At 60.2% G+C, this 21991-nt stretch overlaps 9 protein-coding genes across 9 annotated transcripts; 4 read left to right on the plus strand and 5 right to left on the minus strand.

Moving 5' to 3' along the window:
• Nucleotides 1–250: 250 nt before the first annotated feature.
• CcaverHIS019_0201310 (uncharacterized protein) lies at nucleotides 251–634 on the plus strand (the record flags this gene model as incomplete). The annotated part of the gene is made up of 1 exon (XM_060597108.1): nucleotides 251–634. The coding sequence occupies one exon, from the start codon at nucleotides 251–253 to the stop codon at nucleotides 632–634; it is 384 nt and encodes a 127-aa protein (XP_060454035.1).
• A 514-nt stretch (nucleotides 635–1148) lies between these two features.
• On the minus strand, nucleotides 1149–4823 carry CcaverHIS019_0201320 (uncharacterized protein; the record flags this gene model as incomplete). The annotated part of the gene is made up of 9 exons (XM_060597109.1): nucleotides 1149–1242; nucleotides 1467–2394; nucleotides 2446–2870; nucleotides 3009–3320; nucleotides 3361–3533; nucleotides 3568–3703; nucleotides 3797–3805; nucleotides 3842–4285; nucleotides 4396–4823. 9 exons carry the CDS (start codon nucleotides 4821–4823, stop codon nucleotides 1149–1151), a joined length of 2949 nt encoding a protein of 982 aa, XP_060454036.1.
• A 1815-nt stretch (nucleotides 4824–6638) lies between these two features.
• On the minus strand, nucleotides 6639–9225 carry CcaverHIS019_0201330 (uncharacterized protein; the record flags this gene model as incomplete). Its single annotated transcript, XM_060597110.1, has 11 exons — nucleotides 6639–7097; nucleotides 7140–7492; nucleotides 7533–7674; nucleotides 7711–8097; nucleotides 8135–8210; nucleotides 8245–8333; nucleotides 8371–8472; nucleotides 8507–8737; nucleotides 8770–8832; nucleotides 8899–8981; nucleotides 9018–9225. The coding sequence occupies 11 exons, from the start codon at nucleotides 9223–9225 to the stop codon at nucleotides 6639–6641; spliced, it is 2193 nt and encodes a 730-aa protein (XP_060454037.1).
• An 873-nt stretch (nucleotides 9226–10098) lies between these two features.
• On the plus strand, nucleotides 10099–12546 carry AFG2 (uncharacterized protein; the record flags this gene model as incomplete). Its single annotated transcript, XM_060597112.1, has 4 exons — nucleotides 10099–10324; nucleotides 10356–10819; nucleotides 10855–12312; nucleotides 12346–12546. The coding sequence occupies 4 exons, from the start codon at nucleotides 10099–10101 to the stop codon at nucleotides 12544–12546; spliced, it is 2349 nt and encodes a 782-aa protein (XP_060454038.1).
• Nucleotides 12547–12571: 25 nt separating this feature from the next.
• On the minus strand, nucleotides 12572–13479 carry ARD1 (uncharacterized protein; the record flags this gene model as incomplete). Its single annotated transcript, XM_060597113.1, has 5 exons — nucleotides 12572–12636; nucleotides 12679–12807; nucleotides 12999–13190; nucleotides 13357–13426; nucleotides 13459–13479. 5 exons carry the CDS (start codon nucleotides 13477–13479, stop codon nucleotides 12572–12574), a joined length of 477 nt encoding a protein of 158 aa, XP_060454039.1.
• A 233-nt stretch (nucleotides 13480–13712) lies between these two features.
• On the plus strand, nucleotides 13713–15365 carry AFG2 (uncharacterized protein; the record flags this gene model as incomplete). The annotated part of the gene is made up of 2 exons (XM_060597114.1): nucleotides 13713–14242; nucleotides 14363–15365. The coding sequence occupies 2 exons, from the start codon at nucleotides 13713–13715 to the stop codon at nucleotides 15363–15365; spliced, it is 1533 nt and encodes a 510-aa protein (XP_060454040.1).
• Nucleotides 15366–15505: 140 nt separating this feature from the next.
• Nucleotides 15506–16278, minus strand: CcaverHIS019_0201370 (uncharacterized protein; the record flags this gene model as incomplete). Its single annotated transcript, XM_060597115.1, has 3 exons — nucleotides 15506–15613; nucleotides 15651–15754; nucleotides 15789–16278. The coding sequence occupies 3 exons, from the start codon at nucleotides 16276–16278 to the stop codon at nucleotides 15506–15508; spliced, it is 702 nt and encodes a 233-aa protein (XP_060454041.1).
• Nucleotides 16279–16441: 163 nt separating this feature from the next.
• CcaverHIS019_0201380 (uncharacterized protein) lies at nucleotides 16442–18749 on the plus strand (the record flags this gene model as incomplete). Its single annotated transcript, XM_060597116.1, has 4 exons — nucleotides 16442–16711; nucleotides 16778–17818; nucleotides 17851–18159; nucleotides 18228–18749. 4 exons carry the CDS (start codon nucleotides 16442–16444, stop codon nucleotides 18747–18749), a joined length of 2142 nt encoding a protein of 713 aa, XP_060454042.1.
• Nucleotides 18750–18936: 187 nt separating this feature from the next.
• Nucleotides 18937–21970, minus strand: CcaverHIS019_0201390 (uncharacterized protein; the record flags this gene model as incomplete). Its single annotated transcript, XM_060597117.1, has 3 exons — nucleotides 18937–20457; nucleotides 20494–21870; nucleotides 21902–21970. The coding sequence occupies 3 exons, from the start codon at nucleotides 21968–21970 to the stop codon at nucleotides 18937–18939; spliced, it is 2967 nt and encodes a 988-aa protein (XP_060454043.1).
• Between the last annotated feature and the right edge of the window lie 21 nt (nucleotides 21971–21991).

A 21991-nucleotide genomic window follows, 5' to 3' on the forward strand; every position in this document is an offset into this window, starting at 1 on the left:
GCGCGATTCATTCCGCCACCGCGAGCGCCTCTGGAACGGAACCGCAAGGCTTAGAGCACCATACAGCCCCACCGACACCGGGTCCAAGCCGCTTTCCCCAGCAACACGTTGCGTCAACCCAGTCATCATCATTCCGCAATGCCGACCCGGAAACCATGGTGATCTCATCAATGATGAAGAGGACGCCCTCATCACCAACGATGAAGCGGTCGACACTGACCTTACAAAGCCTCAGACAGCGCCGCATACGATGGCGTCGGTGAAGCGTCGTGCGTTCAAGTCTCCTGATCAGAGCGAGCCGAAGAAGTTTATCCGTATCAGCTCTTGCAATCCTGACCGCGCGACGTACCACTTCCTCCGAGGGGATTTCAATGGCAGGTCGCCTCCCCTTACCGACACTGCGCATTTGGACGAGGAGGGACTCCTAATGGAGATCCTCCACCCCCATGACCTTCCCCGTATCCCCTTCCTGAAACGCTACGTCGAAATCGAAGAGGTGCTTGGCGAGTTCATCGCAACAGTGGGCATCAAGAGCGGCATCATCCGTGGAGGCAATCAGCTCGACCACTTCGTCGTCCCAGCCTACATGTACAAGTGGTTGTCCCTCAATTCCTACTCCAAGATTCTTCACTGACCACAGGCCCGAGCTGAGCTGGCTTGCCTGCATTGCAATATTGGAGAGAGTCCGTGCATCCTCGTCAATGTACCAGCACCACCGCCTCAGGGTCTTCCTGGTTTCCGTCCACCGCTGATGAACCTCATCCCTCTACCGACCTGCATGGGCTGCAAGGCAGACGGCCTGGGCTGCCGTTGGGAATTCAACCAGTTCGAGGACGTCATCCACATCAAGCTCCAGGCAATCGCATGGCCCGGGAAGTATGAAGCCGACATGGTCAGTTGGGACATGCGTCACGAGCGCATTATGTGGTTCGACTGGGCAACCGTGATACATGTTGTGGTTTGAGGGTGTGTCTCGTGTGCTGGCTTCGACTGTAGCTGTCTCTTGAACTTGAATTCCGCCTGAACGTATCGTACCCTACACTGACTTTGGATACTCGCAAACCCACTCCAACATGCATGAACCGGATAGATATACGGATACAGGGGTATGCTAAAGGCCTCGTCGGGCCACACCCAAAGAATCGCCGCTACATGGTCTCGCCCGAGCTGTTTGCAAACTTTGTCAAGATAAAGTTGAGGAACGTCGTTTCGTCGTCCTGCCCTCCTGGCTCGCTTCCGGATCTGGAATCAGCCTTGTTCTCAAAAGAGATCGAGATCAACGTCGAGATCTGCGAAGCGAGGCGTGCACAAGCCTGGCGGCCCGGCGGCGATCTCGCTTGCAACCCTGGCATTCTCGCTTCTGGTGCAACTTCATGAAGCAACGCCAAAGCACCTCGCGCTCGCCTGGCTACCACGCCACGGCGCAGTTCAGCCGCTGCGCCGCTTCGCTTCTCATTATTACTCACCCCTCATCGCCCGTCTGCTGAATTGCGAACGGGTTGAACGCCATCTCCACGCCTCGGTGAGGGCCTCCAAACGCCGAAAAGTCAAAGTTGTCGACGGCTGAGCCGAACTCTTGGCCCGTCCCAAAGTTGAGGCTATGTCCGTTACTCTCTACTGCATTGTTGTTGTTGGCCGTGTTGTTGGGGTTGTTGTTGTTGTTGGCGTTGGCAGCGCTGCCGGCGCCCTGTAGGGCGAGCTGCTCGCTGGGGCTCAGGCCCGGGCCGGGACCGGGGCCGGGGAGGATGCCCATCTCCTGGTACGGTGAGAGGTTGACCTGGCCCTGGAAGCCCTGCATCATGTTGTTGGGGTTGCCAAAGCCCGGAGACGAGCGGTCCGTGAAGCCAAAGGGGTTCTCTGGACTCCAGCTCGTGTTGAGCTTCTCCTCCTCCCTCTGGCTTGGTGGCTGGAGGGGACGCGGGAGAGAGCCGAGCTGCGGCGGCGGACGGCGCGCGCCGAATGGCTGGTGTACGTCCAAGCCTGGCATCTGCGGTGGTACATAGTTCCAAGGGTTGGGTACGCCGCTTCCGTTCGCCTGCTGCATCACGCGGCGGCGCGCTTGTCGCTGCTCCTCCTGCTCGCGCGCCTGCTGGAGGCGCAGCTGGCGCTTCTCCTCCTCGGCGGCGCGGCGGCCGGAGTTGGTCTTGGCCAGGCCGAGGAGGAGGTCGACAGGCGTGTTCTCGTCGCTTGGCTCGGTTCGCGCTGCCCCGTTCTGCGCGCCGTTTGCAACTGCCGCCTGAGCCTTGCTCGGGTTCTTGGCCGTGAGGAACTCGACGATCGCCAGCTCCTCCTTGACGATTGGCTCCGACATGCTGCCCTGCTCGTCGCGAGCCCTTCCGGAGACAACATTGAGTAAGTGACGCAGCTCGTCCGCTTGCGGAGACTCCGGGTCGACTGTGGTTAGCGGCGCTTCAGCCGAGCGGCGCGTTGGCCAATCATACTCACGCTTAATGGTGACACCCAGAACCATATACGAATTGAGCACTCGGTATCCTCCCGAGTTGATGATGAGATCACCCTTCTCCATTATGAATGCACGCCGGCTCAACAGGTCGGCAGTAGCCGATTCGATCGCCGCGTTGCGCGAGTACTCGTACCGTCCGTCCTGCGGCTTTCGTCGGAGCAGGTACGGTCGGTTGAGCGTGATGCGCGTGTAATACCATTCGCACGCGAGGAGATGGCGCTGCACGAACAGGTACGGGTGCGTCTGGTCAAAGCTCGTGTCCGGGTTGATCATCGCGAGGAACGGCGGTAGACCGCTGCGCCAGGCGAGCAGCTCCTTGTCGAGCGCCAACACTGTCTGATAGTCGGGCAGCTGGATCGTGAACGTGTGGTATGCTATGCGGCCCATAATCTCAGCGAGCTTGTGGCTGAGGTGTCAGCTTCGTCTTTGCGGGTTTACTGGGTGCAAGGCGACTTGCGACGCACACGCCAAACCTGCAGGATAGCACCTGCAGGCACGGCGCACAAGCTCCTCCGTGCACACGGCAGATCACGCCGGTACTCACCGCACAATCACATAGGTGTAAACCGTCGGTGTGGTCATTGGGTGCCCAGCAGGATCAAAGTCGCCTTCGATCTCATCGTCATCGAGGTTGGCGGGAGGTCGCGCGTCTGTGTGGGCGTCGGAGATTGAGGCGGGTCGACCGACCAGGAGCGAAATCGTCCTATCGAGATGGTACAGCATCGCCCAGGCGCGGCGTCGAATCTCTACTTCGCGCTTGTCCGCGAGATTCAGCACAGTGCCATCACGATAGAGGCCGAGCTGGAATGCGGTGGTTAGTGGGGTCGAGCCTTCCGCTGGGCGACGCGTTAGAAGCCTGCGGATGTCAGCTGACAGCACGTGACGCGGAGACCCACATGTAGCGTGACGCCAGTAGACCGGCAAAGAGCACGTCGAGGTTGTCGCGCTGCAGGGCCTTTGCATACTCGAGGCCACTGCGCGCAGAGCCGTAGAATCTTCTTGACCAGGCCTGTTGCTCGTCGCCAGGCATCACGTCGGAGCTCGCGGACAGGGCGGCAATCGCAAGCTTCTGTCAGCGTCTCATTGCATCACGCTCGACCCACGACGATGAACATGAGCGGGATCCACTTGATCGTGTCCGCATCGAGCTTGGGATTCGAGGGGTTGCGCCCGATCGAGTCAAAGAAGGCCTGGTATCTGCGCTCGAACTGTGGTCGGTTGATCTTGTACCTGGTCCAGCTGCCGAGTTAGCTCATCACTTCTTCTATGGCCCCAAGCCCATCCCATCTTGCGAGATGAGACGCCCGCACGGGCCGTGTTTGCGCCACCTACTCAATGTCCCTGCCGTTAGCGTTAGCATCGCACGGCGGAGCTCACCGAAAGTACATCTCGACAAGGGCGTCGGCCATGCGACGGCCAGGAACACCCGCGATGAGCCACTCGAGATGGTTCTTTGTGATGCCAGACTCGCGGAGTGTAAGAAGCACATCGCGTAGCTCGGCATTGTCCTCGACGGTGAGGTTGATCATGCGCCCCTCGCGCAAACCCCAGCCATAGCCGCTTCGTCCCACTGGCGTAGATGTGGACAAGCTGGCGGGGAATAGACCCGAGGGTGGGGGCTTGTGGGCGTACGCCTGGCGTGGGGGTTCTTGTTGTGGTCCGCTCTGGGGGTGGAAGACATCCTCGCCCGAAGGCAAGCTGGACACATCCGGACTTGAGGCGTCGTTAAATCCGCGCCCTTGAATCGCTTGTGGAATCACCTGGGTTAGCCGCGCTAGCATGCCCTCGATCGTCGTGAGCCGCGCATGCACGTCCGAGTTGCTGCAGTTAGCTAAACTCGGCCTGGGCGTCCGAGCGCATTCCCCATCTCCCGCGCTTGCCCATGGGGACGAGGCGGGGCTGGATGGGTCCAAGCGCCAACTGAGACGTACGCGTTAGGGTCCTCTACGCCGTTGAGGAAGGGCCGACAGAGATGCGGCACACGGCGGGCCACGCATTGCGAGCACGGCTCTTTGCGGTCGCACTTTTGCTTGCGGCGATGACACTCTACGCACGAGAAGTGGACGCGGGTGCGCTTGGCTTCGCGTGCGCGTGGAACCGCGGCGGTGGGCGCAGGCGTCGCTGTGCCAGAGTTGGCTGTGCTCTGAGGATTTGAGGCAGCTGCGCTGTCTTCCTCTGTCATTGATGATGGCCTGTCCTTGCGTGTCGGCTGGCCAGGACCAGTTGGCGGAGCCTTGCGCTTCTTGTCGCCACCTGGGTGTTGTGGGTTTGGTCGAGCACCACCGAGGCCGGGACCGGCTATAGCTACGCCGGGATCCATGGGAGCTGCGGCGATGGGGACGCCTACTGGCGCGGACATGGGTTGGTGGGGGATACAGTCAGTTGAAAAACAGCGCGCGGACGGTATGCGAGCTGGGGTCGACTGGGGGTTTTGTCACGCGTGTGGGGTGACCGGGGCGATGGTGTGGAGTGCGAAGGATAAGGCGAACTGGGAGCAAGGGGAAGGGAGAGTTGCGAGAGGAGGGAAGGCTAAGCCGGGGCCGAGCAAGCAGAGTGTATTGGGTATTTGAATGTGAGAGATAGATTGGATTAATCACAAAGGAGTGGATGTAGGTTGTGGGCGTTATTGGGTTATTAATTGTGGGGATTGGATGCGGGGACAAGGAAGAGGATGGGATGTAAAGAGCAAATGATAATGTGGATAGTTGGATGGTGGTGATGGTAGTGGTTGTGGTTGTGAGGGGATGATGGGAGCAAGGGGGACGAGGTAAGGTAAGGGAGGAAGGGGAGACAAAGTTGGCAAGGGCATGACCGATGGAGTGTGGCAACTGGTAGTTGGCAGCTACCAGCTTTCAATGTACACTGACTGGCTACTGTATCGTACACCAAAAGAGGATATAGGGCATAGGGCATATGGGCATATAGGGGAAGCCAAGAGGGTAACGTTAGGGCAAAAAGGGAGGATGAGACTAATATGACTCTATAGCTCTATAGACAAGAGTCCAAGAGGAAAGGGGTGGGGGCAAGAGATAGAATACGGGAATACAGGAATTACAGGGGTCTCACAATCATAATGTCCCCATGTACGTAACAAGCCCATCCTCTGTCAATCTACTATCATTTCACGCCTAATCAGCATTATAAGCGGCATCAAAGCTCCGTTAAAGGGGTTCATGCCAGTACTCCCAGTACTCTAGGCACAGGGCGGCTCACTCATCTGGGGCCGGCGGTAAGGGATAGGGTCATGCAGAATATACAGGGAAGATTCAAAACCCATCCAGCTGTTAAAAGGCAGAGCATTCAAAAGCCCAAGTGTCAAAGTTGGCCAACGGACAATCATTGGAGAAAGGTACAACTGGGCAATTGACAACTTGACACGCACCTTGGCATCCATTCCCTCCATTTCCTTTAATCTTTATTGGCTAACAGAGTCGTAATCTCGTCTCTCAAAGTTCTCCTGGGAAATAATCACTTTAACAGCCAATCCCAACTTGCATATCACCGTCGCTTCACAGCTAGCTCCTAGCTGACCTAGTTGGGCCACGTTCTCCCTCTTCAATCCTCATTGATCCTTTCAAGTGTTGTTCAACTTGTTTAATAAGGTCTTGACATCTGGAAATCTACAAGGCATCTAAGGGCAAAAGGAGGTCGTGTTAAACAATGCTTCTAAACTTGTTCATATGATCTGATCTTCTTGTCTTTCGACATTGTATGATGTGTTCGAACCTGGTTCATCAGTTTCACGGACAGTAATGGATAACGTACTATTATCAGACCTTGTTCCGTCAAATACCGTATCCCGTGATCCCGCCCTTACCCAAACATCAACGGATATCCCGTCTCATCCCCGGATCCATCCTCTGGCGTGCTACCCGGTTATACAATTTCCGTCTACTGTTGTGGTACAATTTGTACTTCACTCTACCATGTTGCCGGTTAGTTGTATGTACATGTACATTGTTGTATCAAAATATACAGATTCACTACGTACAAACTCTCGAGACAACTATCAACTACTCTAGACAACACATGTCTAAGTGCTGTCTGTCGGATATGTCGGGGTTGGGTTGGTGATAGGTCAGGTTGGGTTTGCGAACTTGCCTACCAAATTCCTAATCCCCAACCGAGCAATATCATTGCAATCCCCAAGAAAGGTATCACACGACCACCTCACTCAGTCAATGTCCAGGGAAGAGCCCGCGGGCCACTCGATGCTGCTCCCACCAACAATCTCTGATACCCCCCCTCCTTCTCCTCCTCCGCCGACAAAGGCATCAAAAGCCATAGGGGTTGGCAAAGACTTGAGAACCGGAACAGCAAGCTTGAGTAGCCCTGTGGAATGCGGTGGTGACGATGACGCAGAATCGGCGTTGGGTCCGAGAGCATAGTTGGCAATCTGCGACATGCCAAGAGGAGGCGTCTGCGCACGACGCATGTCGTTGAACACGAGGTGCGGTGCCACCGTCGATGGCGACCCCGCTAAAGCCGATGATGCTGAACCAGAGATTCTGGGACTGGCCTGTCGAAGGGACAGCAGTAGTCTGGAGTTGGACGGTGAAGGTGCAGTGTTGACCTCGTGGATCAGGTTGGCTATGGCGACTGCTGGTTGCGACTGTACTGGTACAGGGGGAGGCTGGGCGTTGGCGCCAGCGTCGGCTCTCGAGCTTGCACTTACACTCGCATTGCCAAAGGTCAGCGTCGTGGCAGCAGGAGTCGCAGTGGCCTCGCTTCTCCACCTCCACGCCGCGTGGATGGGTGACGCGCCAACGGTCATGGCAGTGCCAGTCGGGGTAGGTTCCCATTGAGTTCCCACGTCCACATAGTTGGCTTTGCGGTCGTCTTCGTCGTCCGTGTCCGTGCCGCCATCGCTCTCGTCGTCGCTGTCCGACTCGCCATTCAGGATGTGGCGCTGGGGGCGTCTACTCGGTCCTGGCTCGTTGGGTCCACCCATTGTACCAGCAGGCATTGTGTCGTCCTGTTGAATCTTCTCCGCCTCCTCGGTTGGAAGCGCATCGCATATGTGGTTGTCTTCTGTCAGAGACATCAACCTCACCGCGGCACAACTTACACTTCTTCGAGTGGATGTCATGCTCCTGACGCGCACACTTGCGACCAAACTTGCAGTTGGGCCGCCCCTTGATGTGGCCTGGCATCTTGTCCGCAACCTCAGGCTTCTGCAACTGGCGCATCCACCACTCAAAGATGCCAGACTGTTGTCAGTTGACATTTTGGACAACTAAGCTTACGCATAGCAGTTCGTCGGAGCAGTTGCTGCAGATATTCTCCTCCTCCGTGCCGCCTTCGACGGGCATGACACACTGCTGCATCTCATTGGCTGCACCAGAGCGCAGACGGACGCCAATGTCGGCGCGCGTCATGAGGCCAAGCACGCCGCCCGAGTCGATGCCCTCTGGAGAGCGCAGCCACCCGAGGATATCCTTGTAGATGAGAGGCGTGGTGCTGGCTTCCGAGTTGGCAGCAAGATAGATGCCCAGGTTGTACATCTCGGTCCAGTTGTCCTTGAATGCCATCGAGAGCATGTCACTCGGTCCGTCCTCGAGCATGGCCGCCAGCATGTTGTACTGGTTCGACGGCTTGGACTGAGAAGCAGGCGAGCAGTCACAATTGGTTTGCTGTTGTCAGTTTCGAGCATGTCAAAAGGAAGCTCACGGCGTCGCCGCAGAAACCTTCTCCGCAGAGACCGCAGGACGAGCTAGTGGGCGCGTTGGCGGGGCTGAGGCGTTCGCTATTGTCAGTTGCGCCAACCATCGTGAACTCACCATCCAGCGCAGAGACGGTGGCCCTCAGGAGGAACGCCATCTGCGCGGATGCACAGCGACCTCTCGGCAGGAACGTCAAAGCGGGGGACCTGATGTGAGTCAAAAATAGGGAGGGCGTTAGCTCACTGGAACTGGGCACTTCCAGCCGTCTCCCTCCGTGTAGCACCAGCGACACGGGCGCCAGTAGTCTCTCTCGTGCATGCGGGAAGCAGGAGGCGGCGTGGGAAACTGGTGTCAGCTGTTCCAGTCACGATCAACTTACCTTCAGCACACCTCTAGCAGGGTCGAAAGGGTTGTACAGCGCCTCCGCCTGCACGATCTCGTTAGGAGGGCGCGCCGCACCAGGGTACGCCTGGAGAAGCACGCTGGCCATGGTCTTGGCCATGCGCGATGGCGTGGCGATCTGGATGGGGGAATGGCGGCACTGCGGACACGCGATGGGGTCGGGAACAGGGTCGCCAGGGAGGAGTACTGGAGGAAAGCGGGGAAGGGACTGTGTGAGTGTACATCGAGGTGGGAACATACCTTAATCCACTGGGTGACACAACTGCCACAGAAAGTGTGTCCGCAGCCATTGACCGAGACAGGCTGGATTCAGTCGCGCCCCAGAATGAGGGTGGGTGAGGAAGGCAAGGCATTGGAAGTGAGACTCACGTCGATGTATAGGCCCGCGCACATGCCGCATTCAAGCTCCTCCATGAGGCGCCGGAGGGTTGGGTCAGAGGGGCCATCTGTGTCTGGTGTTAATTGGTCAAAGTGGAAGGAGATCGCACCTTCCTCTGGCGTGGCCTCTGGTACCTGGCTCGTGCGAGGCATCTTGGGGGGATGGGGCGACGACGCTGGCTCGCCCTCGCTGTCAGCGTCAAACTCGTCACGCGAGCGGGTGCGGTTACTGCCTCCACTGCTGGTGAAGAGAAGTGGAAGTGTAGTTGCTGGAGGGGTGGCGGGTAGATCGAGGAGGTCGGTAGCGGGGGCCGACATGGCGGGTGCTACCACTCGAGTGGAGGTGGGGACGGGTGGGGAAGGGGAGAGGAAGAGGGAGGGAGAGGGAGGGAGAGGGAGGGAGAGGGAGGGAGAGGGAGGGAGAGGGAGAGGGCGAGGGGTGTATTGAGGTGGATGGGGTTGCAGCTGTGGTAAAGGTGGAGTGTGAGTGATGAAGAGTATAGAAGACAGAGAGAGAGAGAGAGAGAGAGAGAGAGAGAGAGAGAGAGAGAGAGAGAGAGAGAGAGAGAAAGAGAAGTGTTTGAGAGATGTTTTTGAGTACAAGTGCGAGAATGAGAAATGGCTTGGTTGAAGAAGGAGAGCTATAGGCTGTAGTCTGTGGACTGTTGGCGTGTGCTGTGGGCTGTATGACTGCTTTGTTGTACGCGGGACTAACATGGCTCGTAGGGCCCGCACGGTTAACCAGGTTGAGGTTTGGGGGGCCAGAGGGTGAATCCAGTCATACCCACCCAACAACCGCCATCGCCATCGGGTGGCAAATCTCCCCTTTCCCCTAGAAACCCCCTTATCTAAAGTCACATATCTCCCCTAAACCCCATACGTGATCATCCATGCCTCTTCAACTCTTCACAGTCACACCCATCCAAAAACTATGCAAAGCAACAAGCTCAACAACACCCAGAGACCTCTCCACGTCTGTTGTGCTTCTATTCTTTTGGACAACCTTCTTACCCGGTTTGGATTATCTATTACGCGAGAATGCCTCTTTCCTCGTCATTCCTGCGGGGCCCAAATCAGGCACGGGCACGTGCAGATTTGGTCCCGCCACGATTTCCGACGTTCCCCCCCTTGCCTTTGGCCAGTTGCAGCTGACTGCTGACCTCCTCACAAATACTCTGACAACAGCGCGTGATGCCCGACCCAGTCTCCTCGCTCAGCGCGATCGCCCTTGAAGTCGAGGCCGGGTCCTCGGAAGCGCTCAACCAGCGCCGCACGCGGCGTGTCTATCTCGGCCCCGACGTGCTCCGATCGACCAAGCTATCCGCAGGGCAATGGGTGCTCGTCAAAGCTAAGCATCCCTCTGGATTGGGATGGATCGTGGGCCAGGTGTGGCCGCGTGTTGGACTGGACGACGGCAGTGAGTCTCCCTTGGGTGGAACTGACAGCAGCCCTGGCGCTCGCGCACACACAGCTCGCTAACCTTGGGGGAAGGGAGGTCGACGTGTTCCGCTTCCCCCTGGCTGCGTGCAAGGGTGTTGCGAAGACCGTGACGGTCAAGTACACTGGACCCAAGAAAGAAGAAGGGGAGGGGAGGAAACGCGAGGTCGAATGGGAGCGCGCCGCCGTCAAGGAGTCCCTTGCTGCGACCAAGTACGTTGCGGCTGGCTTCAGGGTCGCGGTGGGCGAGGACGATCCTACGTACGAGGTGACGGCGGTCGAAGTGTCCACTAAGGTGGCAGCTAAGATTGGCCCTGACGCCGTCGCGAACGACCTCGGCGCGATGTCCCTCTCCGACGCGCCCATGGTGTTTGAGGCCGAATGGCGCACCAAGGTCGTGTTTGAGGACGAGACGGAGGAGGGGAAGCAGGCTGCTGCTGCAGCAACTGGGAAGCCGTCGTTGTCTTCAGCATCTGTGAGCTAGATTGACTGACGTGTGGCTGACAGCAGACCACGGCGCTCCCGTCATACATCAACATCTTCACGCCCGCGGAGCAATCCGAGTCGGCGTACAAGCTCCTGGGCGGTCTCGACGCGCAGATCAAGGCCGTACGCGCTCTTATCGATCTGCCGCTCCAGCAGCCTGAGCTTTTTACGCGCTTCGGCCTGGCACCTCCGCGCGGCTTGTTGCTGCACGGCCCACCGGGAACGGGCAAGACCGCGCTTGCGCGAGCGATTGCATCCTCAACGCCAGGGTGTAGCTGTATCGTCGTCAACGGCCCAGAACTCTCCTCGGCATTCCACGGCGAAACAGAAGAGCGCCTGCGCGGTGTGTTCGAGGAGGCGCGCCGCCGCTCACCCTGCATCATTGTCCTGGATGAGGTGGACGCCCTGTGCCCCCGTCGCGACGGTGGCGAGGGTGGAGAGGTCGAGCGGCGCGTCGTTGCGATGCTACTCACGCTCATGGATGGAATGACGGCCGACGCGGGAGAGAAAGTCATTGTGGTGGCTGCGACGAACCGGCCGAACGCCATCGACCCAGCTCTGCGTCGCCCGGGGCGCTTCGACCGCGAGATCGAGATTGGCATCCCGGACGCTGTTGGGCGAAAGCACATCCTCGATATCCTCCTGTCCAAGATGCCCAACTCGTTGAGCCCTGAGGACGTCGCCGCGATTGCTGCTCGCACGCACGGTTACGTCGGTGCAGACCTGACCTCGCTCGTGCGCGAGGCAGCGAGTACAGCGATTACGCGCTGGCATGCCTCGCCGTCAGGCGAGCCGGAGCTCACCCACGCCGACGTGCTCGCCACTCTTCCCAACATCAGGCCGAGTGCAATGCGCGAAGTCTTCGTCGAGACCCCGACTGTGCGGTGGTCTGACATCGGTGGCCAGGACGAGGTCAAGGCCAAGTTGCGCGAGTGCGTCGAGTGGCCTCTCACCCACGCGGCGACGTTCACCCGCCTGGGCGTGGAGGCACCCAAAGGCGTCCTCCTGTACGGCCCACCGGGATGCAGCAAGACAATGACAGCCAAGGCTCTGGCGACTGAGAGCGGGCTCAACTTCCTCGCCGTCAAGGGGCCGGAGTTGCTGAACAAATATGTGGGCGAGAGCGAAAGGGCGGTACGCGAGATATTCCGGAAGGCGCGCGCGGCTGCGCCCAGCATCGTGTTCTTTGACGAGATTGACGCGCTCGGCGCTAACCGCGATGGCTCGGATGGCGCGCACGGAGGCGTCCTCACGTCCCTCCTGAATGAGATGGATGGCGTTGAGGCGCTCTCGGGCGTCACTGTTGTGGCAGCAACGAACCGCCCGGACGTCCTCGACCCTGCCCTCACCCGGCCCGGCCGCCTCGACCGTATCCTGTACGTCGGTGCGCCGGACGCCCAGACGCGCCGCGACATTTTTGCCCTCCGCTTCCGCTCCATGGCGGTCGAGCCCGGCGTCGACCTCGACGAGCTCGCTCGTATTGTAAGTTAAGGTATCCAAACGAGCTGACAACAGACGGAGGGTTGCTCCGGTGCCGAAGTCGCGTCCATCTGCCAAGATGCAGCGCTGGCCACGATGAACGAGGACCTCAATGCGCCGTTCGTCAAGAAATCCCACCTCCTCAACTCGGCATGCACTGTGCGGCGGCGCATCACGCCGGCCATGCTCCGCTTCTTCGAGGAGTGGCGCGACCAGAGCGGGATCAGGAGTGCCTAGCTATAGAATACATGCAGGGTATAGCTCACGCCGCTGTGTCTTTGCCCTTGAACACGAAACGCATCCCGTACGCATCCTCGCCGTCGGCGTCTGGTGTCAGCTTCTCTTAACTTCTGATAACTGCACACTCACAGTACCCCTTCTCCATGGCGTGGACCTCGAAGCCTAACGCGTCGCGGTAGAGCGAGATGGCGGCACGGTTCGACTTGCGCACATGTAGAGTGATGAAGGCTGCGTTATAGTGCGCGACCATGGCGTGTTCTGGGGTTAGCTAACTCAGGCAGAGTGAGACGTCAGATGCGGGGAAGGAAATCGCGCGACACGAAAAGGGAGCGAAGCCGTCACTGTGACCGAGCGGTCGCTGCCTTCACCCCCTCATCCAACCTTCTGATCGCGAGAAAGCCAGGCCACTTCACATCGTTGTCCCCCCTTCCCCTCTCTCGTGCACTCACGCGCCTGCTTCATCAGCCTGTTCGCCAGCCCGAGGCGGCGGTACGGCCGCAGCACCGAGATGGAGGTGACGTGCCCGCTGGGCTCGGACGCCGGGTCTTCTTCCATCTTGGCGAGGATGTACCCGACAATGCGACCGGCCGGGTCGACGGCAACGTAGGACAGCTCGGGCCAGGTCAGGGCGTGGTAGAGGTCTGGAGTCAGCTCGACATCCCCCCGAGATACAGCTGATCGGAACGGCTTCGGACATCCACGGTGCGACACAGCATGCAGGCTCACACTACTGCTTCATCCCCATATCCGATAGCCTTTCTCCCATCACCGGAACCTTCCCGGGGTCAACCAGCGGACAACACGCACAGTACTTGAACGTATAGTTCTCGGGCAAGTTGAGGAGGTTGGCATTCTGCATGCCCAGCAGGTCATCAATCTGCGTGAGCTCTCAGCTACTTGACAGCTCACAGTGGCTTGCCTGATATCCATGGCTGCTCTTTTGATGTTGATGCTATTCCACTCTTTAGAGGTTTAGACATTGCTCGCTCGATCAACCTCGACATCTCGATATGGACACTTTTGATAAGACCACGTGATACTGACGTGTCTTATTTTTCGGATTTCAGCGAACCACGCATTCCCACCCCAGTGACCCTGCGCCGAACAATAAAGTCTCTGGATCTCAGAGCCGGTGTCAAGCCAACCACATCACACTCTTTACCATGGCGCTCCTTCCCGCGGTCTTCGGCGCCGCGAGCGCAGCGAGATGTCGCACGGCACGCGCGACGCTGTCCCCGACATGGAGGATGTTGTCAACGAGCACGTCGCGTGCGCGCCCGACCTTCCCAGCAACCGCGACCGCCCTCGGCCTCAAGGCCTCGTTCGCTGCGCCCCCAAGGGAAGGCTTCTTCGCCCAGTCGTACCTCCCCTACGGACGCTCGTTTTCGTTCTTCACTCCGTCTCGTTATGCCTCGACCTCTGCCCCGTCCTCCGCTGCTGCCACCTCCACTTCCAGTGCTGAAGTACCCACGCCCGAAGATGACCGCGTCATTCCCCGCTTCATGCCGACTTGGCTGCTCGGCTGCTCGGCTCTCGTCTTCGCTATCATTGTCATTGGCGGTCTTACACGTCTTACGGAATCTGGCCTTTCGATTACGGAGTGGAACCCTATCACTGGTATCCGGCCGCCTATTACCGAGGAGGAGTGGGACGTCGAGTGGGAGAAGTACCGCGTGTCTCCCGAGGGTATTCTGTGAGTGCCAGAAACTCCGCTGTGAGCCTGCAACTGCAGTGCTCTCTGCTCTGTAGGCTGGAGTGGCCGCGTCCACCGCTCACGTTACGTTTCCGCTCACCGAATGATCGCTAACACCAGCATGAACTCTGACATCTCCCGCTCCGACTTCAAGTTCATCTTCTACATGGAGTGGGCGCACCGGATCGCCGGTCGTGCTCTTGGTGTCCTCTTCATCGTCCCCGCTGCCTACTACTGCACTCGTTACAAGCTCCCCCGTGGCCTTCCCGCGACCCTCCTTGCCATCGGCGCAGGTATCGGCGTGCAGGGCCTCATCGGATGGCTGATGGTCGCCTCGGGTCTCCGTGAGGAGATTGTCACCAACAACGAGGTCGCCCGTGTCTCGCAGTACCGTCTCGCAGCGCACTTCGGTGCCGCTGTCCTCCTCTACATGGGCATGTTCTACACGGCTCTTGGCCTGCGCCGCGACCAGTCGCTGGCGAAGCAGATCAGGTCCGGTCCCGCTGGTGCTGCGGCGGTCGAGAAGCTCGCTGCGGCTCTCAACTCACCAGCTGTCAGGAGCTTCCGCGGTTTCACTGGTATCCTGGCGGCGATGGTCTTCGTCACCGCCATCTCGGGGGCATTCGTTGCTGGTCTTGACGCTGGCCTTATTTACAATGAGTTCCCTTACATGGGCGAGGGCTTCCACCCGCCTAAGGAGGAGCTCCTCGACCCCCGCTACTCGAAGGACCCCGAGCGCAAGGACATCTTGTGGCGCAACATGTTCGAGAACCCCGTCACTGCGCAGTTTGACCACCGTGTCCTCGCCGTCACCACTGCCACGCTACTAATCGTGCAGCACATTATCGCGCGCCGCCCCTCCCTCCGCCTCGGCGCGAATGCACTGCCGCGCGCCGCGCAGCGCTGGAGCGCCTGGACCGCTGCGGCGGCTCTGGGCCAGGTCTCGCTCGGCATCAGCGCGCTCATCTACCTCGTGCCGCTCCCCCTGGCCGCCGCGCACCAGGCAGGCGCCGTTGTCGTGCTCACCTGCATCATGGGTCTGTCGGCCGCCATGCGCCGCCCCGGGCGCGCGCTGCAGGCATTGCGCCAGGCCGCAAAGGCCAAGACCCAGCCTAAGGCATAGATCAGCCAAAATACCTTGCATTGTACAATCACAACTCATAAATAGTATAGTCATGGGATACTGTGTGTCCGTGTCAGCAAGAGCCAGACTGACCATGCTACACTGTTCATCCATCTACTGCTAAGTGCATCTACATACGCCTAGTCGAGGGCGCGGTTGAAACCGCCACGGCGGTTCATGTACTGGCGCCACTCCCGCTTCTTGTTGACCTTAACCGTACCGACATCGTTGCCATCGATCTCGGTGCCCTGCCGTCAGCCCACTGTTTCTCGAACTGGGACTTACCTTGGTCGTCCCGAAACCCCCAAAGCCCATCATGGCCTGCATGGCGCGCGTCTCGTCATCGACGTCGGCATTCTCAGCTGGTGCTTCCTCCTCAGGTTCCTCGGCTGTCGTCAGCGCCTCCTCTTTCCTGAGACTCACCCTTCGGCTCGATCTTCTGCCCGTCTTCAGTGAACACGACGCCGCGCGCACGCTCCTCCTCACGCCGCCGACGACCCTCCTCAATCGCCCTCCGGTCCAGCGGCCGATCACGATCCCACTCCCGGTCTCTTCCTCCCCGCCGATCGTCGCGGTCATCGCGCCGTCCACCGTCACGGTCATCGTAGCGCCGACCGCTGCGGTCGTCGCCACGGTCACGATCATCGTATCGCCCGCCGTATCCGCCACGTCCTCCACGAATTGCACGCCCTCCGCGTCCACCGCGGCCGTAGTCTCTGGATCCATCGCGTCCGTACGGGTCGCCGCGATCACGGTCACGGTAGTCTCTCCCACCACGGTCACGGTCACGGTCGTACTCGCGCTCCCGGCGGGGCTCGCCTCGCGGAACCTCGTCGCGGTCGTACCTCTCAGCTCGGCGAGCAGGCGATCGTGAGCGTGGACGGCGATGGGGCGGTTCGTCGCGGGCAGACATTTTGGTTATGGTGCAATAGTGACGACAAGATGTGGTAGTGGCGAAAACAAGTAGAATAGCGGAACCAAATTGGTCACTGACGGTTCGGTTCGTTGTTCACGAGTTCGTGTTCGATTTCGAACTACCACTTACACTTACACTTCCATCTTTATCGGCGCCATCCATGGGCACGCCACTGTATACTGCACTCGGCGACGCGCTGGAGTCGTTTACGGCCGCGAGCTGGGCTGCACGCGAGCCTATGCTCGCGGGTCATTCTGGCCCTCAGGCGCTGGTACCCCTCGATCGCGAGCTGTTGAAGGAGCAGGTGACCCAGTTGTGGGCTACGATCGGGAGCGGCGAGCCGTCGACGGGTAAGCGCGCGGACGTGCTGCGCTACACGCTCGAGATGGTCGCCCGGGATCTGGTTGTGCGGCCGGTGATGAACCGCGAGGTGAGTGCGAGACAGGACTATGGAAATGGACAATGGCCTTCACTCCTCGCTCCGCGCTGACACCAGCTCACCGAGCCCGAAGCTTCCGCACCTGACACTACAAAGTCGCGCTTCCAGACAGCTGTGCAGGACCGGCTGGACATTGTCCTGACGCTCCTCGAGGTCGTGTTCGCTGCCAACCCCGCGCCGGCTCTCGAAACCGGCGCCCTCTTCATCCCGCTGCTCGAGGAGTTTCCAGAACTCCTCCTCTCATCCACTTGGCACCAGCTGTTCGAGTACGTTGAGAGTCGGGCGACGCGCTTCACGAAGGACATGCCTGTCGCCAAGGGAAAACAGTTGAGCATGCTGCGCCTCATCAACTCGTTCCTGCGAATGTTGAGTTGCACGCCCGGCGACCTCGAGCTGCGCGGCAGAGTGCAGATGTTTGCCAGCCGCGCCATCAGCGTGGCGGACAAGAGCGCGATCAACCTCCGTGGCGAGTATGCGCGCGTATCCACCACCTGGGAAGGCGAGGAGGCTTCCTCCCCCAAGGCGGATGGGGACGTCGAGATGGCCGACGACAGCAAAGCGGCCTCACCGTCTCAGCCCGACTTCTATGCTGCCCTTTGGTCCCTCCAGCCGTATTTCGCCTATCCGCCCAGCCTCGACGGGCCGGAAGTCGGCGGATCTACGCCGTTCGACGAGTTCCGCACCAAGTCGGACTTTGTGCTCGCGCGCATGTTCGAGGCGACGCGCAAGGAGCGTGTGCTTCTTGGCCGTAACCCCGAACGTGCTACTGCAGCCCGTAAGCGATCACACGCCGAGCCCGACTACCCGCGCTACCTGACGAGCCGGAGTTTACTGGAGTACGAGGTCGCGGACCCGGCGTTCCGCCGCCAAATCCTCATCCAGTACTTTATCCTCTTCCAGTTCCTGCTCAGCCTTACGAAGGACAGCGCGAAACAAACCGTCACGGGCGGCATGCCCAAGACCTTCGTCCTCGAAGGCAGTAATGCCGATTGGGTCGCCGCGACAGCCCGTGTGATCAGACAGGAGCTCAAGCAGATGCCGGACGGAATGGACGTGGACCGCGTAGTTGCCGAGCTCATGAACCGCGAACGCCGATACGTACGTCCGCTTAAGTGATCAGCTGACCCCAGGCTGGCTGGAAGAACGACGGGTGCCACGAGGCCGAGTGGCACCTCACCCCCGCGTCGACGGACCTGGCACGCAGCGCGGCGGCAAAGTGGAAGCGACACTGCGGGCCCATGCGGCACTGGATGCATCCCATGGGTACGCCGGCTTTATCGCGGATCCAGGCGAGCAAGTATACCGACATGAGCGACTTTCTTGGCGACCCTGTGCGCTCCGAGACGGTGTTTACGCTCGAGGAGAAGCTGGCCGAGATCGAGGCTGAGGAGGAGGACGACCGGGCAATGGGCCGCGAGTCGCCAGCCGAGCTGAGAGAGGTGAGTGTGGTGAGATGGAGGGGTGGAGTAGGACTGGGTGGAAATGCCGGATCACCCGCTGACGGCAGCAAAAACGCATCATCAACTGGCTCGCACTCCGCCAAGCGCGGCGCACACACCCGCGCTTTGTCGCGTCCCTCGGCATGGAGTATAACCTGCACAAGCTCGTCGCGGCTATCCGCGAAAACGAGGCCAAGGTCGCTGCCAAGCGGGCGGCCGTCGAGGCGGGCGAGGAATCGGGTGAGGAGAAGGATGAGGGTGGGGAAGGCGGGGAAGGCGGGGAAGGTGGAGAGAAGGACGAGAGCGACGACGAGCGGCCCAGCCCGAACAGGGACAGCTCGGGCTCGCCTCCCGAGGCCAAGACGGGGCGTGCGGCAGCGGAGGAGAAGCCTGGGAGCCCCTTCGCTGCTACGGCTGCGGAGGTAGCGAAGGCCGAGGATCTGTCGCCGGCCAAGTCTGCCTCTCCCAAGTCGCCCAAGGCTTCAAGAACTGTGTCGCCTGCCGAACCTGAACATGCCGAGCCTGTTGGTGACGCAGACGTCGAGATGAAGTCGGCTTCTGAGGAGGGCGACCTGGCGCCTGCGGAGTAGAGTGGCTAGACAGCATATGCATTTTATTTGTACCATTGTCTACGCAGGAATGCAGCAGAGGCACGTCCTCTAGAAGTCTACTATCCGCAACTTCTTCGCTCACAGCCTACCTGCATTCGTGGTCTCCACCTTTCCTCCTCTGGTCTCTCCCCGTCAGAACGGTCCACGGTATCGCCAGGCACACTAGCTACGACGCAGGACCCGTCGCGGGGCCCATCGTACTCAGTGGCGTCAGGTTAGGCCAGCGCGCACGTATCTCGTCGTCGCTCTCGAACAGCGTGACGAGCTCGCAGATCAGCTCCTTCTGCTCGGGGCAGAGAGCGTCCACAATCCCCAGCGCGCTGACCTTGGCGCGCTTCGAGGGTGGAGAGTTAGATACCGGTCGAGCGCGCTGACACGCGAACTCGTCTGCAAGATGACTCGCAAGGTAGTCGGAGAAACCGCCCTCGTCGGCGCCGTACGCGTCCGCAGCAAGCAGCACACCGCGCAGCAGGCTGTGCAGTGCGTGGCTCGCAAACGGAAGTGGAGGAGGGGTGTGCGCCGGCGTAGTGGAAGAGAGCATCGTTGGCGTCGGAGCGGGCATGGCGGCGAGAGGAACGAAGGGGGAGCGATGGGTGAAGAGGTGCGGGAGGTAGGCGTTGATCAACGCCACGGCCAGTGGGGGCGCGCACGCGTATGGCATGTGGAGCACGCTGACGAACGCGAGGAACTGGACCTCCGGTGAGTTTGGAGGTGTATCGATCGTCGGGGGGTACAAGATGTCGGTGGAGATGACGCCCTCGAGGAGAGGGAGAGCGCTGCGGAGGGAGGTATCGAGGGCGTCGTAAAGGCGCGATTCCCAGCCGGCAGGCACCACGTCGAGGTGCTGGACGTTGGCTAACTCGGCACGCAGTGTCACGAGCGGGGCGGAGGGATCGAGGGGTACGGACACGGGTCCGCCATCTGGGCCACCTACGGCGTCGATGCGCGCGCGGACGCCAGGAACGTCGAATGAGCTGCTGAGCATCACCGACTCTAAGCCTGTAGCAGGGTCAAGAAGGCGCGCGATTGCCGGCGCGTTCGCGCGCAGGAGCGGAGTGGGGAAGGCACTGTCGAGCACCAGAGTCTGGAGCACATTGAGGTGCACACCCGACAATATACCCTGCCGCTCAATCTCGGCACAGAGCCACCTCACCACGCCACCGAGACACCAGCTCAGGATCGGCTGGGCAAAGTACGAGAGGCCTGAGTGGAGCGTGTCCAAGTCAAGTTGCCCGTTCATCGTGGCGACAATGGCCTGCTGCACGATTGTTGGGGCGAGGCGGCACAGGCCCTGCGAGCTCGTCGCAAGGATGATCTCATCGTCGATGCCGTCCGACCCGAAGAGCGCCTTGACCCATCCGTTAAGGTGACCCTGTTCCGAGCTGGTCAGGTCGGCGATGTTGGACGCGCGCCGCCCGTCGTATAGCAGGTCTGGGAGGGGCAGGTCGAACTGGGCGCACAGTGCATCAGCCAGCACCACGCTCGGTCCAAAATGCGTGAGCGATGTCTGTGGGTCCTCGATTCTAGATGACTGGTCTTCGACATGGTCGAGGAGGTGCGTTACGATCAGTTCCAGCAGCGACTTGGGTGTGATGTACGCCGTGACAAGAGCGAGTAGCGGCGGCGAGCCTGCGACGCGCAGGAACAGGTTCTCTGGGGGACGGCTGTTAGGCGCGTTCTTGATGACCTTGGGTCAGTTTGGAAGAGTCGCTGCTCCACTCACGTTGACGAGCTCCACACCGAGCGAGCGGGAAGCGCCAGTCGCGTACGAGATGAAATACGCAATCGCCTCGAGGTGGTGCTGCTGCACCCCCGAGAGTCGCTCCACGAGCGACTCGCCGACGGGACAAGGCTTGCCTCCCTCAGCAAGAGTTGCCGCCTGCTCCTCGTCCAGCAGCCCGAGGGAGAGGTACCGACGAACGGTCGTCTCCTCCAGCGACAGCATGCTCCATCCCTCGGGAGCAGTGTATCCACCGCCCTCGTCGTCGTCCATGAGTTGCGCGGACTTAGCCGTGTGGTTGCATTGCACAGACGCATGCCAGCCTGACATCTCCTGCGTGTGAGAGGCAAAGGTGCTCCCCAGCGCGTTGTGGAGGTTGGAAGGGAACGGCCACTTGCGGTCGGCGTTGTCACGCCACCAGCGAAGAGCGACTGGCAGTTCCTCCGTGAAGAAGACATACGCGCGAGTCGCCTGGCTAGGAGCGAGAGTCAAGCTCGCGATCACCCTGGCTGACGCTGCCTCGAGGAGCGCAAGGAGGTACGCCTGCGAGTCTGAGGTGAGAGCGCGCCCGAGGCGGATGAGATACACGAGGTTCTGGGGCGGTTGGGGAGGGACAGTGTAGTATGATGAGCTGGACGTCCAACTCTGCGCACGCTCGGTATACTCGATGAGGAAGCTGGCCATCTGCCGGAGCGGCAAGGTGGTAGGCAAGTTGCTGAGTTGCGGTACGCCGTCAAGTTCGGCGAATCCGCTGACGATTGGGACGTCGGAGAAGATGGCGGGCGCCGGTGCGGCCTCAGGCATGGGCAGGTCAGCGATGAGGCCTGTCAGGCAGTCGCGGAGGGGCTTGGCGACATCCTCTGGAAGGACACTAGAGAGCTGCGCCGCTTCGAGACCCGCTTCAAATGGCGGAGCGGGGAGGGGTGGGATGAGTGCCGTGAGCCGGGCAGCGAGGGCCAGTAGCTGTGGTGGGCCAGAGACGCACTGTCTCAGAAGCGGCAGCATTAACGTCAGAGCGGGGATGGGCTCGGCGTCACCGGACGCGCTCGTTCCGACGTCAGGTGTTGGCAGAGTGATGGGGGAGGGAAAAGGCTCGGAGGGATCCAGACCGGTCGGTGTCCCGAAGAGCGCGGTCGCAATGGACGCGAGCAGAGGAGTGTGGAGGCTGTGTTCGCTGCGGTGCATGTGGGCGAGAAGGGACAGTGCAAATGTACGCGCTGTGAGGAGCCCAGCCTCGAGCCCTTGGGAGAGATAGTTGATCAGCAGAGCAGGTGGACGCGGGCGCGAAAGGTGGTGCAATAGCGCTGCGGCGACAGCACGCCCAGCCGCCTCTGCGTCCAGGCCTTCGCGCTCGGCCCAGTCGGCCACGAGTTTAGCCCACTGTCGTCAGCCCATCCAGCAGCTTGCGCACTTTTCTTGGAGGAACTGCGCGAGTGCAGGCCCGTCCAGTAAGAAGCTGGACGCTCATTGAGGAAGTCATGATGGATGTTGTGGATTGTGG

The sequence above is a fragment of the Cutaneotrichosporon cavernicola genome, assembly GCF_030864355.1.
Source record: "Cutaneotrichosporon cavernicola HIS019 DNA, chromosome: 2".
NCBI lineage: Eukaryota > Fungi > Basidiomycota > Tremellomycetes > Trichosporonales > Trichosporonaceae > Cutaneotrichosporon > Cutaneotrichosporon cavernicola.